The 18,899-nt window shown below is 32.1% G+C and overlaps 1 protein-coding gene across 2 annotated transcripts; it reads left to right on the top strand.

The window, feature by feature from the left end:
* Positions 1-747: 747 nt before the first annotated feature.
* Positions 748-16,267, top strand: LOC126904407 (LIM/homeobox protein Lhx2-like). Of its 2 annotated transcripts, XM_050683424.1 has the most exons (6): positions 748-1,109; positions 1,237-1,345; positions 8,213-8,465; positions 10,074-10,450; positions 14,694-14,959; positions 15,093-16,267. In XM_050683424.1, exons 3-6 carry the CDS (start codon positions 8,233-8,235, stop codon positions 15,264-15,266), a joined length of 1,050 nt encoding a protein of 349 aa, XP_050539381.1. In that variant the 5' UTR covers positions 748-1,109; positions 1,237-1,345; positions 8,213-8,232; the 3' UTR covers positions 15,267-16,267. The 2 variants fall into 2 exon arrangements, with proteins under 2 accessions (XP_050539381.1, XP_050539380.1); XM_050683423.1 differs by lacking the exon at positions 1,237-1,345 and having other exon boundaries at positions 750-1,109; positions 15,093-16,264.
* The last annotated feature ends 2,632 nt before the right edge of the window (positions 16,268-18,899 follow it).

Below are 18,899 nucleotides of genomic sequence, written 5' to 3'. Positions count from 1 at the left end.
AATTTTATTCAGTTGAAGAGTCAGCTGTTTTAAACAAAACCAATCATTTAATCAGTTGTTTGTTTCCTAACAAACATTTTGTATTATTTAATAAACGTCCAAATTTTGTATTTATATAATAAAAATTGATCACTTGTGGCTAATTAATTAAGTAAAATTAAAACTATATTAAAAATATTATTAATTTAAAAAAAAAAAACTAAAAAATATTAAAAATATTAAATATTCCGCGACTTTTCATTAATTTTTTTTGTGGCTTTTGAGTTTAATATTTTTAATATTTTTTAGTTTTTTTTTTTAAATTAATAATATTTTTAATATAGTTTTAATTTTACTTAATTTTGTATTTATGTTTGATAAAAATACAATCATTATTTATACACATGTATGGCTTTATTTCTAAATTTACTGGCAAGTTTCGATGAACCAAAAACTCAACACGTTAATCGTTAGAGATACTACCTCGTATTAAACGCATGTGTGCGGCTTGAGCGTACGCACAATCGATTCGGAACGAGTTACGGCGGCGCGGTAGATGCGGCGGCGACAAACGTATGAAATAGCCGTGGCGGCGACAGAGAAAGAACAGTGCCGTTGGATGTACGGAAGGGGCCGCAAACGTCATTCGGAGGGAGTAAAAGAGGCGTGGTCCATTTCTCCTTCGCACTCCTCCCTTTCCTACCGGCCGTAGCGACAGGCGTGCAGCATCATCTCTCGGCTGCCGCTGCTATAATAATATTTCACGTGCTATACATACAACGCTAGGCGGCATGCAGCGTTTTTTCCCTTATTTCTTTTTGTGCACACCCACCCGCGCAACCGCCGCTTAGCGTACACCGTTTTCGCCACCGCCTCGTTTTATTTTACACCGTGCGCGTTTGCGAGTGTATGCGTGCGTTTAGCGTGCAACGCTGTCGCGGTTTCGGGACGCCGCTGCCGTCACCGCCGGAGTTACGTACCTCACGAATTTTCGATTTATTGTTATTGCAGTTCGAGTGTGTTATCGTTTTTCGCGAGAGGTGGCCGCCGTCAATGATCATCACCTAATACTCATCTTAAACTACTCGACTACTCAAGTTCAGAGTCTCTGGTATCAAAAGGACACAGTGGTAAGACATTGCTGTGCATTTCTATGCGCCAGTTGGATATTAGTCATCGTTGAAATAATTCGGAGTTATTTTTATTTTGAGAGCAATTATAGTAACATTAGTAAATAAAATCCAACTGAGTTTTTAGGATAGATAAATTTTCGACGGATAATAGGAAATCATTTTGATTGACACAATGAATATTTACCAAAACGTTTTGCCTGTAATTTCAAAAAATGATTTGACAAGCCGAAAAAGTAAGTCGTATAATGAATAATTATAATTATTCATTATAAAACTTACAGGTTAACATATACACATAATGGTTTTATTGGAAATTATCGATATTAAATACCGTTTGAAAAAATAACTCGATGACAATGAACATTTCTTAAATTTCAATAACTAATACAACAAGCTCCCATACTTTGTAAATTACTCTTTTGGTGTTACTTTTTATAATACACTTGACAAACAACAATAGAACTTATTGTTGTCTGCAGTATTTTAGAGTACATAAATATCAGACCAATTACTTGTTACACGATTCTTTTGAATCTTTCAAAAAATAATAATAATATTGAATAATAAACAGTGTTTTATCAAATATGAGCTATTATTTTATCTAATTGTGTAAAAAGTTTTTTTCAAACCTCCAAGATGGTTTTATATGTTAATAAGTATGCAACAAAAATGAAAAAAATAGAGATGTTTTAGTTTACATTTTGCAAAAAATTATTGCACAACAATTTTAAGATAACGGTAAATGTACAATTATTTGTTAAACAATATTAAGTTGTCTTTAATTAGATTGATGATAAAATCAAATTAATAATGTTATGTATTATATGTGTATTTTCTAATGTTTTGCTAAGATATGAAATCAATTTTCTATGATTTAAAAAAAAAAAAAAACTTTTTTGGAAAACATTAGTATCCTCTCGATAGTTTAAAAATTTGTTTTTTGATTTTACAAATCATTATTTGAACTATTGTTTTTCTACAATCCCAATTCTACACTCATGTTGAAGTAGTTTTTAATACACCCTTGCAGCATTTAATGTTTAATTAAATTTGATAATTTATGAGTCATACATTTGATTAAATTTTTAAAAATATTTTCTATATATTTTCTATATATTTTCAAGCGATTAAAAATGATTTGATAAATGATTATTTATTTAACATACTGTTGTAATAATGCAGTATAAGAAATAGTATAAGTAATGTAAATTTGCGGGGCTTCTTGATCTAAATAATAGTTGACAATAAAAAAAAAATGAGTTATGGCATATACATCACTTGTAAATGTGTGTCAAATAATTTCTATTTTTTAAATATTCATCAACGATGTTCAGTTATAAAAATGAATGAATTGCATATTTTTCATTGTACACTATTATATAATAACTATCCTAATTTATATAGAATAAAGATAAATCAAAATACATCAGTTTTTTCATTCCTATAAAATTCTATCATATTTTGTTTTTGAACTCTTGAAAAATCGTATCGAATTCATCGCATTAAAATTTTTAATATAAAATATGCCAATGGGCTTTAAAAATATGATTTATTCAGATATGTTCTATGGACTGTACCATTAACCTGGACATCTTATATGTTCTGACATAATAATCATATACAAGTTAATTAACGGTATGGTATATTTTGCATAATTTTTTTTTCAGAAATATTCTACTGTACCTTTTACCCTTTGCGCGTGTTAATTATAGTAAATAAATAAGTAAATGAATAATTACACTCGTAAAAATTGAATTTCCGTTAGAATGAACAATAGCATTATTTATTTAATTTTTATAATACTTAGGTTCTCCAGAAATAAAGGGAACGTTGACTTGTGTGCGTTAATTGAAGCATTTACAGTTAAATTTAATTATATTGATGATATTTTTAGTGATCGAAGGGTGGAAAATTGTGGTTGATCAAATGAAAAATATGAATCGTTATGTGTGTATTATTATTTATTTTCACCAAAATCATAAGAAAAATCCGAATTCACTATAAATAAATACTGAAGTACAACGATTTGTCAATGTGAAAGGAATTTTTTTAACAAGCGGATGCGATGTGTACAAGAGATATGCATAAAGAAAAATAGGCTGGAAATACATTTACAGTGCGCACGCTAATTGGTTGCCCGAGACTATTTCTAAAGTTATAAGTGCGGAAAGGAAGGGAAAAGTATACGCTGGAAGATGGTATTCTCAAACGCGCATGGAGATAGCCATCGTTCGTGAAACCTTTTGCCGATAACAACAATAATCTTTGCCATAAAGATTTCTTATATGGAAACTGTGGACATATATTTTTATTAGGAAAAATTCTAACGTGGTAATTTTTTTTTTTTTTTGATATAAAAACTTGACGTTTTTCCGTTCGGTACAAGTATAATTTATATGATTATAAACAATATTAGACCGGTCATAAGATGTGTGACGGACTAAAAATAATCATAGCTTATATACACAGGTTATGAATAAAAATAGTGAGATGGTGTTTTACTTGAAAATTTTACGGACTGGTAGTTCATTAAGATTGAAAAAACATTGTGGCAGTAATGATTACAATACATCACATTTTCTTAGAATGTGTATAAAAATGATCAAAAGATACAATAGGCAATAATATATTTTTTTAAGAAACAGAGAAAAAATAATAAATTATCGTTTAAGAAACATAATTTAAATTAGATAAATAAATCAAACAGCGTGTATTTGATGTATATTTTCAAAAATTACTCATAAACGTAATTACCAAAAAAGTGATATTGGAATTAAGCGGATTTAAACACTGACCAGCATTAAATATTACAATAAATGAAATAATTTCCAGTAAAATGTAACAGCCTAAACGGTCCATAGAAAATCGGTCGAAATGTTGATAAAAATCTAAAACTACTTTTTCGTTTTCGTTAATTAACATACCACGACACATAAAAGAGTCGTGTATTGTTCAACTCGAAATACCAGATAAATCTTTTGTTGGTTTTGAAGATTACGTTATTCTTTGATATTTATTTTGGATTCGACCTTCTATGGTAGCCGCTGCTAATCGTTGCAATCAGTAGAGGAACAGCCCGCCGGCGACGAAACAAGTTTTCTACAATCATTTTGTATGCTTTTTGAGTAGTTAGAGGATAACGTACAATAATTTTTTTTCATTTAATTGAAACGACGTGCAATTATTGATTCTGGTAAATCGCGTGCTCGTGGCTTCTGGTTAACTAGCGACCAGTAAACGTTGATATACGTTTATGAATCAGTTCTTTAAAAAACAACTTGGATCAATCAATTTGAAAAAAAAAATCTATGACAAATTATTGCAATCAGCTTTGCGTCTTAATAAATTATCGTTTTCTAATTATATTACAATCAATGACGATGAAAAAAGATTCGAAAAAATATCAAACAACTTAAACTCATTAATAAAGTGCATAGATAATAAATGTACCGGTAATATTTTTTGTTAAGTAAATATCACTACCATAATTTAATCGATTCACTGTGTTTATAAATGCAAAATTGTACACGTTTTATTTATACAATAATTATACGAATGAAACTTGCAACTTTAATATTCTACAAGTAACTGGTAAGTAATTATTACATATGAGTTTCTCGTAGAATATTGAAAAAATAAAATTACATTAATGCGGCGGAGTTTATTCAAATCGAAGCCGAGATTCGTGTTTTTATTGTAGTTAATTTATTGAAAAACGGTTGTTCGACGACACACCGAGTAAATAATTCGCGTTATTTATACGAAATAGACACGAGTTTTGCCCAAAGGATTATCGATTTTTCCAATAGAACACAATATGATATACTTCTACCAGAAGTCGTGGCCATTTTAGTGACCAAACACAAAACAAAAAGGTGAGCGGTGGCTTGGACATGAAAAAAAATTTAACTACACCTTTTTCGACCGGCTCAACAACTGCCCAATAGTTGCCTAATTCTTTTGTTTTGTTATTTCGAACGCAATAAATAAAATACAATTGGGTTTTATTGGTACATGGAAGTGTATAGTACAAAAACGAACACGCCGTACAAGAGAGCCGTTTTCTGTGGATGAGTTCACTGTTAGCCATCGAATTTTCCAAATAAGTCGAAACCGGTCGCTGTGAGGAATCCAGACCGCAATGCCCGTCCGTTCGCATACACAACAATGACTTTTATTGGCCAAGACAGGTTCTGTGCGAGTGTATTGTACGCCATCGAACGGCCGTCGTTTCAGTTAAAGTTTTTTTCCCCGTAAATAGATATTCTCATGTGGAATAATATATTACGAGCACAGCCGGTGGGTATATGACAAAAACAAGCCGCTCCGCTGTCGCGGGTAAAAATCGCACAACAGAAAAAGGATTTCCAGTGAACGAGGAAAAGGATATTTGCGTGGGAGGAGTAGTGGAGACCAGGCCTACGACAACGGTACACGAGATTAAAGCGGGCCCGTGTAATGCAAATGCATTGCACGTTGAAAGAACCGCCTTAGGGTTCGATATTGTTTTTTATTCGTGGACTTAATTTCGATTACTATTGATACTTGGTTCCAAAAAGGCGCGTGTCGTTCAATTATAATCTATGTAATTTAATTTATGCTGTTTATTTTTTACGCGTCGGACTGTGTCTGCGCTTGAATTCAGGCCTATTAAAAATAAATAAAAATTATGTACGTAGTTTTTAATTTGTATGTATGCAAATAAATATTAAATAGAACAGTAATTAGCTATAAATACAGTGTTTGCTGTCAGTGTATAAACTTCTGTAATTAATTACGGTATCATACACTTAACACGCGGTAGTATAATGAAGCTCGTGAACGATGTTCGTACCAAGTTGTTGAGGATTTAAGTGTTATTCCGGGAAGGGGATAATATTGGTAATTAGACGATTCTATTAGTTTAAACTGGTTATTTCAGAATTTGTGGGTTCAATACTCAATGCGGTTTCAATTCGAAATTTGACGCTATAATAGGACTATAAAAATATGTGTCATTTTTTTATTTTCACTGGTTTACTAATGTAACTCGTATTTACTCAAATTAGGTACAGATTTTATGTTTGTTACCGTATCACGCGAATTACAGCAATTAAAGTTGCTTGAGTTGAGTAAATATTGAAGAAACATCGTACGTCTATAACTCAAAACTGGATGATATAAAGATAATTGTTTTTGAGTTGTTATCATGACACAAATAATATCTGGCTTTACACCAACTAATGTTTTTGATATTGTCATATTAAAATAATTTTATTTCGTCAGTCTTGTTTTGAGAAACAAAAAACAATAAACTTAGAATATAAACATTTTAAAATAGTTTTTAACTGAATTGTCCAATATTTTTGTTTATGGTGTTTCAACATCGTGTCACAAGAGTTAAGGGGATATCAGGGTGTCCTATCAGGTTTGACATCTTTAATAACTTTTGATCCAGCGAATTTTTCGGGTAACTAATTTTTACAACAAAAACACATTTTTTTGTTATTTGTTTCATATAATAATAAAAAGAAAATTAATTTTAAATTTCAAAATAGCCACATTTTAGCTCTGTTCTTACAAAAAAATGTTGTTAGGTCGATAATCTTAGGATAAGTATTTGTTGAGTTATAAGCATATATACATAGATGTAGTGCATGGGGTACAATTCGTACTGATGTACTCCGTCCGCCATATCTACCCACTTTATGCATTAAAATACTTGTATCTCAATGAGAGTACTAAATTTGTTATGACCCATAAAATTTTTTTGTAAGAAATGTGCAAAATAATGGCTATATTGAAATGTTGAATAAATTACAAAATAAAAATTATTTTTTAATTATAAAAAATGTGTTTTTGACGTGGTCCAAAACTGTAAAAATCATTAATGAAAAATATTCGCTGGATCAAAAGTTATTAAAAAAGTCAAAACTTTGTGGAACACCTGTATACCATACGTCAAACTCACGATAATGTACTTGTCGATTGTAAGTAATATGTCGATGACTCATTAAAAAAATTAGTTGGATAACAATGAATTCGCTTGGATTTCAAGTATTGGAAATTCTTTTGACATTACCCGATTGGCAAAATAGAAAACACGTCACCGTCAATATAAGTAAAAAGAAAAGAATACGTTTCATCTTTTTATCAAGCTTGACGTTTTTTTATTTATTACATTTGGTATCTTTATTATTATACCGTTTCGTGAGACACGGGCACCATTAACGATGTTATTTATAGTCGGTGGCGTTGATTTAAAAAAACCAACAGGTTCTTTACTTTGTCATGGCGAGAAATAAGAGGGGAACCGAAACACATATAATGTCAAATTACCGAATCATAACGCCCTGTACGACAAAGGGGAGAGTGGTTGTCAGTAATTATAATATTATATCTCTTTACCTATTTGCTTTTTACTAACGTTGTGATTTTTTTACTCTCTGCGTGAAATGATACGTGTAATTAGAGGGACTTGTCTTTTCTGACAATTGTTTTTTTATTTCTTGAACCTTAGCCAAAACACACTCTGGTACAAAGCTGAAAGAGCGAATGATTTTTTACTGTTCTTCTGAAGATTTAAGTTAAATAGACCGACACTATGAGGTTTTTTAATTAAAAGCGAAGAGAAAAGTCTGGTTAAATATAATTGAATAACATTCCATTAATCTAATGTGTTAAGAACTGTATTGTAACAGTATAATTATTATTTATTCATTTGAGTCGAGCAAATCGTAAAGTATAAATTTTTAAATATAAATATTGCATCTTGCACTCAAAAGTATTGCACATAGACATATTTTGCACTGAATAATTAGTAAGAAAAAACAAGCTCCATTAAATTTGGACCCGAGCCATAATAACAGCAATATGTTATACATCAATTACATTAGTGTACGCATTATGTCGTTATGCTTTCGATCCTCTATATTGGTTTATGTAAAAATTATAAATTAAAATAAGTGATCTCATTTAATTAGTATATTTAAAATTGTGTAGGATATACTGGTAAAACAAATAAATAAATTTTGTCGAAATGGATTTTATTCTCTCTGACCAGTTTTGCACGAAAACTTCATATCACAAATCGATACACTAACAAATTGTTTATTTTTTAGGATATAATATGTAGACTGATATGCTGAAAGAAATTCGTAGTCCAGGATTGGTGGCCGATCCCGAGCACGGCAGCAACTGTGTTTGTTGCGCTGGTTGCGGTAGATCCATTGACGATCGGTTCTATCTCTCTGCCGTAGATATGTGCTGGCACATGGGATGCTTGCAATGTGCCGAGTGCAAGATACCACTAGACACCGAGCTGACATGCTATTCTAGACATGGCAACATATATTGCAAACAGGACTACTTCAGGTATAGATTTTTAGTGAATAGTTGTAACAGCATTGCGCATTGTATCGATTAAATTATAACGAAATATGTATTCCGCCGGCTCATCATTGGAGGGAGTGACATGCCGCTAGTTTCCTTTGGACATCGATGTAATAGCTGGCGGTAGTCAAAAAAACAAAAATATTTAGTTGGATAATAAGTGAGGTAGGCTTTGTATGAAAACACACGCAAGGCGATAAACTACGATAAAAATAACCGTTTCTTAACCGATTTTAAGTATACCAATACGACTACTGAACACTGGATAATAATAGTAATTAAAAAGCGAAGGATCTCGGCATTGTTCGGAAGCGCTACTCAAACACCCTAATTTACCACGACCGGGTTCCGGTTGGGTACTATGTGGTTGTGTGCACAGAGAATCCGGCAATTATAGTACTACATCCCGCGATGAGAATGTGAAATAAACGCTGGAAAATATTCAATTTAAGATTACTAAAAGAGTATAATTATACTGTACCCGCTCACCGGTATCAGTTACTCCAACTGATGTACACAACATTTCAAAATAACGCGAATTCGATTATTTTAAATGAACACTGTATTACGAATTAATCGAGTGGTCGTACAGAACGAATTGGGCTTAACGTCGTAATCGGATTTTGGATCCTTCAGCCAAGTCTTGAGCACGTGCACGAGCTTAACGAGTCGATAGCATTGAAGGATCACCACGTCGCGTGTCTTGGTCTTTTTCGAACAATTAATGAACGCCCATTGAACCATGTTTATGGTACTACTGTGTTGCTCCTGCAGTATTAGATATACTGTGTTCACCATGTAATGACCTTAATTGTGTAACGTTGTCTATGATGACAAAAGTATTATACAAAAGCGGTTCTGATGTACTGGCAACATGGTCGTTGGTGACCCAAAGCTAGGCGGCGGTTAAGAGAATACAATAGTTGGATGCACGTGCATACATTTGTGCTGCGGTCCATTGTAGTTTATGGTGCGATACTTATAATCCTATAACATGGTCGAGCACGCGTCACTCGTGTACCTGCCTAGCTAACGATGGCTCCTACGACGGTGGAAGAAGGGGTGGTGCAGAGTGCACCTGGGTACGTGGCTGTCGTCGGGCCACGTGTCCGAGAGCTCATTGTTGTTTCAAAGATCAATCCCACAATGACGGGTTAATACCAACTGTGGTTATGCCAGGTGCCCAATGATCGGTCACCCGTGTTCTGTCAAAGAACGATATTGGTCGGATAATCTCCGGAAACTATAGGAGTACTTTATATGCATGTCCGTAGACAGATTCAGAAATTGGGTGTTATTCAACGCAAAATGAGTGTTTAGTATCGGTGACAATGCAATATCTGGAAAACGTAAAATTAAAAATCTATACTATTTCACTTGTTGCATCACGTCAAGAACGTTATCTAAACGCGTTATTTTGTAATGATTTAAAATGTTGTTTTGTATTACTGAGACTCAAAGAAATCGTGTGCTTTAAATTAAAATGTTCATTACCGTTTCAATTATTGTATTTAATAACAATACATATTTGAAAGATAACTCTATATATATTTCACAGTGACTTACGTGAATTTGTTGTTATTTTTACAGGTTATTTTCAATTAAACGTTGTGCACGATGTCAAGGAGGCATCAGTGCCTGTGATCTAGTAATGCGTGCTCGGGATCTCGTTTATCATGTCGAATGTTTTGCATGTTATGCGTGTGGGGCTGTTCTGTGCAAGGGTGACTACTACGGAATACGGGATGGAGCTGTTTATTGTCGACTAGACTATGAGCGATTAAAACACAGAGACATGTGTGAGTTAGAACCTATGTGTAGCCCCCCAAGGGCTGCTGGTCACCATTGGCCACCTGCTCATAAAGGAAGGCCTAGGAAAAAAAGAAACGTTCAATTATCGCCAATAACGTCCGAGTGCAATGGTCTCACTGAACTCAATGTCCTCAGACTCCCACAATCAACTCTAGGTAGGCGATAAATATTTAATTAACCTAAAAAATCGATTCATCTTATACCGAAATGTACCTTTTTGAACGTCCTGCGTTACCGGACTATTGGACATTTCACATTTTTAATTTTAACTTTCAAAAAATAACGCAATTAGTTAAGAAACAAAAACATAGACCTTCTTTTTGCATTGTAAAAGATAAAAAACATAAATAATATTGAAATGCTAATAAACTTGAAAATTGTTTAATAAAAAATGGGTCAATTGTTACTTTAATAAATCTTGACGCTGTGTTACAAATGTTTCGCGATATTCAAATGCACATAAAAATTGTAAATTTATCGATAAATTAATAATTTATTTTATTTTATATTTTGAGTAGTTTACAATATTATTTAACATAAAAACTAATGAGTTTTAATTTAATGTTATAAACCTCTTGTTATTTTTAAAATAAAATCATTTATTTATTTTTCTCAGAAACAACTTTTTGACAAGTTTTGTATACGCAGTCAAATATTTAAAATTTAACTGAACGATACATTTTTAACAAGTGTTTTTTTTTGGGTAGATATTTACTCTTTAACGCGATAAAATTGGAATATAACGAACAAGTTAAACACCTAAAATATAAAACCATAGTGAAATTAACATTAACATATCATAATCGTATGGATTTTTTGAAACTTAAATATGTTAATATATTTAAAGAAGAAGTCGACACTGCCTCCGTCGAACTCTTTTTGAGATTCGGTCTCGCGATACACAAAAAATATTCACATTATTAAAAAGACGCGCGGACTTTGGAAACATTTACTTAGAATTATTCGGCCTAATAATTGAATGTTAAGTGGTAATTGGTTAGCCTGCGGGGCATCGCGTCTGAGTGTAAAGAAAAATCACTGCGTCCGACGCAATTTGTTGGCTCTGCGACAAACGACTAATTGAAAATCACCTCGTCCATCGTTGGCGTCGTGTCCGCATATTGGAAGTAATGGCTAAACGAAACGTTAAATAATTATAATATTTGTTCGCTAAAAAAAATAATAAATACATCTATCTCTTTCTTGCGGTACGTGCACACGGACACTGTGGCCGTCACGTGTAATAAATCACAGAGGACGAGCGTTGGGAACAATAATTTAACGCTCCGAAACTAGTATGCCTGTAACTGGGATATCGTGTGACGTTGGGTGGCGATAAATGCCCACACGAAGTCGTACATAGCGCGACGCTTACGCGAGATTTAAAGAGAGGAGTTTGGTTTTTTTTTTTTTCATGCACTAAACGAAGGTAAAAAACACACTCGCCAGTGGCTAAGATACAAACCGTGTCGCCGCTACTCCGGCAGACACACGATTTATATGCGCGCACCACAACACACACACACAGTTTCTTTAATCTTCATTCTGTACATGTATAAAACTCAAATGAGTATACGAGTGTCATGTATGGAATAACTCCAACGGAATAAAATGTATATTTTCTACGTTTGTGTGGTGTTGTCGCGCCTCTAATTGGACGGCCGGGCACACCCGCGCGGCACGGCCACCCAGAGACCGTCGGACGCAGGCAGCCGGGTCGATTATCACCGGTAGCCGCCACCGCCACCCCTTCGTACGGCGTCCATCAATATTATCATCTCACTCGGAACCCGGTGAGATTTATGCGTTCCGTGTACACTGCCGGTGCGTTATCATCCCCTCGACCGCAATGTATGCTCAGTAATAATTATTACTGCTACCAGTTTCACTTGTCTCAATCGTTGACCCTTTTGGATTTTAGGGCCAATTAAAAATATCAACGTTCGATCCACTGGGTACGTACGCATATTTTTATGGTTTTTAGTACCTTACCGCAGTTAGATCGGAACCCGTGTATTGGACTACTACGGGTACACAATGTTTTATTTGATCGATAATGAGCACACCCGAACCTACTCGATACCATAAGAGCTGACCGAAATCGTCGATCGAAATCATGATTTTCTCACACGCCAAGTCAAACGGAACGCAATAAATTATTCCACATACGCATTATCGCGGAAGGCAATCCGTTTTTTTCTATGTAGAAACGTTAATAAACAACGTTGATACGAAAAATTTACATTGATGGGGCAATTGGAAAAAATACGGGGAGGTCCGCTGTTTCGTTTTACATTCAACGTATACAAATAGCCAACGTAAAAAACTTTCATACGCATATTCTTGTAACAACAGTTGTCGTGAAATACTCGAGTTTTCGTATATACAATTTTTTATGTGCCAACATTTTCATTTCTGTTAGATTTTTGTCAAGTTGTTGACAAAATTGAATTTTAAATAGGCATTATACTAAAAGTGACAGTTGGCGATTTTAAGTGATTCCAGTTGAAATACTCTGTACTTAATAATGTTTTAGATAAAAGCTTATGGCCTATAAATGTAAGGCATCATCAATTTACGAACACACATATTTTATGACTAGTAAAATAAACAATAAAATACATTCGCTATTAAAAAGGTGTGTAAATACCGAGGAATGCTAATGATTCTAAAAAAAAAATATGAATTTGTAGACACTCGCTAAACTTTTACACAAATATGTAACTTAAAACAGGTGCTTACGAAAAAGTCAAATTACCACCCAAGAGTGTTAAAGGCAATTCTATTTGAATAAATCTAATTCTTTTTACGACACTGGCGTGCGTACAAAACAGTTTTTAACACTGTTACATGACAAAGCGCAACAATAGAGACCAGACATATAAATTATATACAGGCGAAAGTGCTGTCGAGCGAAGGGAGCTGTCAACAATGAGCCAAAGAAGTTGAAAATTGAAATGTACAAAAAACACCTTCAAACGATTTCTATTTCTGTTTTCGAGGGCAGATATAACGAGATGTCATTGAATGCGAATATTTTTTTTGTGTACACCTTTCCGATCCCCTTAATATTTTTCTAGCATTCAATGTGTCGATCACAGTAGCCCATGCAGGCCCATTAACCCCAACCGTGTGTTTATACCGTCGCCGAACAAATGTTTTCTTTCCCAAGCACACTTCTGAACCACTGGCATTGTTTACTTTGGATTATACCGAACATAACTACAACTAAACACCCAGTGGCTGTGTGTGAGCTACCTGTCCGTCACTCGACACACAAACTATACGTATAAATGTTTTTCTCTCCCTAGTAACTAGTGTAATATGTATAATATATGTTATGTACATGCACTTGTACGGCGAACGCTACGTTTTGTTGTAAAAAGAAACGGGAAAACTTCAACGGGCAAGATACTTATAAACTAAACGAACATAATATTTTTATACATTCTGCAAACAATAGTCGCCCCCGTGCCATCCAGATGTCGATACTCGCTTTCGTGCTATAGCAGGCGAAATAAAAAAATGCCGTTGAGTACATTATGTATATTAGACCATGTGCGTTTAAATGACGTTTCCTGTGAAGTACAAGTGACCATATGAGGGAAAAATTAGTTTCATACTCGTGAATACACTAGATCAAAACTGTCTCTAGTGGATTATAAAGTATAATATTATTTGGGAAAAATTAATAGCGTAGGCACATTAGGGGGTTCTCATTTTTTGGCGATATCAACAGAACTTAATACCTGTACCATTATGATTTTTGTATAATGTCAAATTAAAAAACATGAAAATGTTTAAATTTTGATTTTTTTTGGACGAATTAGCTTATAAATAAATGGAAAAAAGCTTAATTATAAAAAATTCCATTTGACATCCGTCTTTTAGTAGCTGGGCGATTCAACTATTTTCTCAATATTTTAAAACGTTATGGTATTAAAAAGTAATGTATTTCATGTATTATGTATTCGTCAAAATCAAATTACACAATTTAATCATCATTACTTAACATGGGCAAATTTTAATTACATGAAATCGCGATTTTGATACAAAATATATTCGTGCTAAAGGTGTTTTCATTTTGAAATGTCATGTTAATATTATTACATCTTAATATATACAGGATATCCGGCTGATTTTTGCATACTAAATTAAGAAATGTAAATGTTTGTAGTTCATGTACAATATACAAATTAAATTAATTAATAGATGTTATCTGACGTATAGACGCGAATAACAATGACAATAATCTGAGCTCGACGCAGATAGTACATAATTACTCCCTCCAATCACTTTGCATACATAGTTTTAAAGAAACCGGTCATATATCTGACTGTAATCGACAACTACTTATCGATTGTATTTGTAATCTCATGTTTTGTATTCTTATTGCAGAAGTCATGCAAGCGACAGATCTGTCGTCTTCGATGGAGTCGTTGACATACGAGACGTCGAGTTTGTCATCGCCCACCAACTCATCGACAGTCAGTGGAATGACACAACAACAGCAACAGCAAGCACGGACGAAGCGTATGCGAACATCATTCAAACATCACCAGCTGCGAACTATGAAGTCATATTTTAATATTAATCAAAACCCAGACGCCAAAGATCTGAAACAACTAGCTCAGAAGACTGGCCTCTCCAAACGAGTCTTGCAGGTAAAAAAAATCGAATTTAATAGGTAGATGTAAAATAAATTTCTGTTTATTGCAAAACAATTAATGATCTTTCTTAAATTATCAAACATTGTAAATATAAATACAACAAGAAATAAAACGTTTTCTTTTATAGGTTTGGTTCCAAAATGCTCGAGCAAAATGGCGAAGAAATATAATGCGACAGGAAAACAACCAGTTGGTGGCTAGTTCAATTTCAGGACAAAACCCAACAACACCATCAGATCCTGACCTCATTCGTGGGCATACGCAGGGAACTCAAGGTCTAAACTTTGTTGACTTGTTCTAGACTGGGTTCATTTACATCATTACTCAAAAATAATGATCAAATTGAAGTATTGTGTTAGTTTAATATTGAAAAAAAATAATGAAACTATATTTTAATGTTCCTTAATCGAAACAAATACTTCTTCGCATATTATGTACATAGAATTATTATTACATTATGGACTATGTACGAAATAATTATATTGTAACTTTATATTGAACTTGTATGTAACTCATGTTTAAATGATATGATTTGAGTTTGTTGTTATCTTTGTAGCTTTATAAATAGCTTTTATGGTGTTATTTCAGCAAACTGCAAGAAAAACTGTATTCATCCTCTAGATCCTTACGTTTTATGAAAATTCAAAAGTAATATAACGATTGAACCTAAAATAAATACCACTATAATGTTTTTATTAAATTCATTTTATATAAAATATTTCAAAAGCAATTCTTAATCTTGCTCAATAACTTCATATCTAAATATGTATGTAACATTTGTGTAACAATTAATAACAATATTATCAACTCTTTAAATTGTTTTATTGCCAAAAGGAACAATAAATTACTAACCATTACTTATTCTGTTATCCTTGGGTATTTTTGATTGACATATATTGATTTTGTGCTATCAATAAGATACCATAAAAAGAAACCCCTAATGTTAAAATATTTTTTTATTGTAGTCATTACAACAAGTATTATTGTTTACAAAGTTATCCATCTACGTTTAACACGTATGCTATAATTTATCGAAAATTGATCTTGTAACATTCTAGTCAAGTTATTATTGTTTAAACTTACTACATTTAGTTTGTATTATCACTTTGAAAAAAAAACTATTGTGTACCTATTAGTAGCTATAAAAATAAGTATAGATTTAATATTTGTTTTTTTTTTTTTGATATCTTAATTCATGATTTTTGTAAAAAAATGATGATATTAATGCAGACGAATTTCTTTGTTAAAAGTATAAAAAAAAATTCTTATGCGTATACAAGTGTTATAAAACATAATATATTGTTTATAATTATTATTATTATTTATTGTCTTGTTTAACTATATATTTTTTTCATTGATACTGTGAAAAACAAAGTATAATAAAATTATAAATTCAAACTGAGTTTCACAAAAATGAAGTTAAGTTTTTTTTTTAATCGAACAATTAATATAAATACAAATTAATTACCGTTTACTTCCATATAGTGTAGTGTATTCAGAGAATGTAGTAATTCTATAAAATCAGATTATTAGGCTGAATTGCCAGGTCCGTGTGTAGTGTTGCTGTAAAATCCTCGTCCTCTTCCATCGTAACACTCTATATTATAATGATTTTGTTCATTGTGTAATACAATGAGATTCAAGTGGTGACTGCATTGCAAGAGAGTACTGCGTTGTACGAGACGTACGTGATTTTCCGTGTGAACCCTTTTGGACCACGACCGGTACGTGCGAAGGTGTTGCAAAAAATCCTTATCAGATTCCCAACTATTTCATTATGAAGCTCCTCTGTCTAGTCGATAGTGTTTAAATCATGCACACACAAACAAAACCCATGTCCAAGGGTTCTTCAATGAAATGATAACAATAATTATAAGACTGCGATCTCAAGAATATCACATTCTTTACTGGAGCCAAGTACAGGCTAGAAAATCTAGATGCATTAACACTTTTCGTGGGAAATATCTTTCGACGTGAACGATATAAAAGAAACTCATTTAATAGAACACTTAATTATATGTTAATCCTATCGAATAATACTTTTCAGAAAGCGAATCATTTGTTGAAAACAACGTAATTGTTCATATAAGTTTAAATAAACAAATGATTAAAAATTTAGGATTATTACATCATAAAATTTATGATAACGTATTCACTATTCATAAAATGTTCACGGTTTCTTAGATTCTACTAATTTCTATGGCTTCTCGGTTTTATGTACTTCTATGGCGTCATAAGTTTTTACATTTTTATGGCTTCTTTAAGTTTTAGTTTTTATAATTCTATGGTTTCATAAATTTTATGCATTTCTATAGTTTCCAAAACTTTTAATGTGATCAAAAAATGAAATGTTTTATAATGATTATTTAGGTTTTCATAAACATTTATCAGAAAAATACGCTATAAAATTTAAACTTTTCTTTTATGACATTTAAAAATTCGTATTAGAACCGTTTAATCCCAAAGCATAATTTTACGAATGAATACTGAAATATATACATTAATGAAATACATTAAATATAAGCCAGTAGCACCAAATATTTTATAAATTAATTTTTCATTACAATAACTGTTGTTTAAATGATTCAAAAATACTTGTATCATTCTCGATTTTTTGTGAAAATTTTACATTGTAAATTGGACCCGCTCAGGTTACAAATTAAAATATTATTTGGTTAAATTACCTAGTTTTTTTTTTTATTTAAACTAATACATTATATTTGGTAGGAGGCCATATAATAATATAACAAAAGTTAATCATTAACAGTGAGAGATAAGAAAAAAGCTAGATTTAATGTTTAACATAAGAATATATTTTTTAAAAATTAAACATAAATGACATTGTCATAATGTGACAGTGAGTCTTCATAACATAATTACGTAACTTAACATATCATAATATCACTACGTAAAAAGAAATAGATTGTATGAAAAGTATTGATAATGGTTGTGACCAGTGCCACCTACCAATGCCTACAAAATATAGAGTTGTACATGGTTAAATTTTAAATAAGCATTTATTCTTATTTCATTGAAAAATCCCCATGTTTTTTTTATGATGTTTAAATATAGCGTTCAACTGCACTATTGGCTGTTAGTTTCCGGATGGGTGACCATATAGAAATTTAACACTAACACACCCCTTACTAGTTCCTTGCTCAGGTCGATAGTCGTTACACAATCATTGTAAGATATAGACGACCTCAAACAGTTGGAATTGATGCTAAGGAAATAATGATGATTTTTTTTTTCAAAATATTTATTTGAGATAATCTTACAGTCTTAGAGTTGTATTTGCATAGTTTGTATTTTCAATACAAGACTTGATATCCAATTATGGGGATGTGCTAGCCACTTCATAAAGTAACTTTTTGTTTTCTATTGATAGTTGTGGTCTATTATTTTTCTTTTTTTTAATATGTTTTATTTTCATTTAGACGAGAGAACTTCAGTTTAGTCTAAATGGATGCCTACGTATTTACCTGACTTTTCTTGTTGAGTTATTTTACCATCAAGAATTTTCGGATTAAAGTTGGTCACTTTAGTTCACGTGAACTATATAATAGTATTTTTCAAATGATGATGAATGACGTTTAAACATTAAATTGGTATTTTTTAAATTTAGATTAAAATCACCCTTACTCCTGCTAAACTTTCTTAGTATCCAAAGTTGTTATGTCAGTGAATTTCATATTTATATAAAGGATAAGCTGATTTTTATTAATTGTTAATATTATAATGTATTGTACTTCCAAACCAAAAATATCATCACCCCAAAATTTACCAATTACTCACAGTTGCATTCATGTGATTTTTTCATGAGAATGGATGAAAAACTTTTATTGTAAAAATCATCCAGGGTACTATACTCCAGGGCTATTTTATTTATATTACTATATCAAGATGTTATTATGAACTATTTAATATGTATTAA

This window comes from Daktulosphaira vitifoliae, unplaced genomic scaffold, assembly GCF_025091365.1.
Source record: "Daktulosphaira vitifoliae isolate Bord-2020 unplaced genomic scaffold, ASM2509136v1 Scaffold_4, whole genome shotgun sequence".
Lineage (NCBI taxonomy): Eukaryota > Metazoa > Arthropoda > Insecta > Hemiptera > Phylloxeridae > Daktulosphaira > Daktulosphaira vitifoliae.
The sequence above is the reverse complement of the archived record's forward strand: the minus strand, read 5'-3'. Positions and strand labels throughout refer to the sequence as shown.

Bases quoted from the DNA above. Each gene is read 5' to 3' on its own strand.
- LOC126904407 (XM_050683424.1), top strand. From the start codon at position 8,233: ATGCTGAAAGAAATTCGTAGTCCAGGATTGGTGGCCGATCCCGAGCAC. The intron at 10,451-14,693 runs GTAGGCGATAAA...TTCTTATTGCAG, and splicing joins ACTCCCACAATCAACTCTAG to AAGTCATGCAAGCGACAGAT. The intron at 14,960-15,092 runs GTAAAAAAAATC...TTTCTTTTATAG, and splicing joins TCTCCAAACGAGTCTTGCAG to GTTTGGTTCCAAAATGCTCG.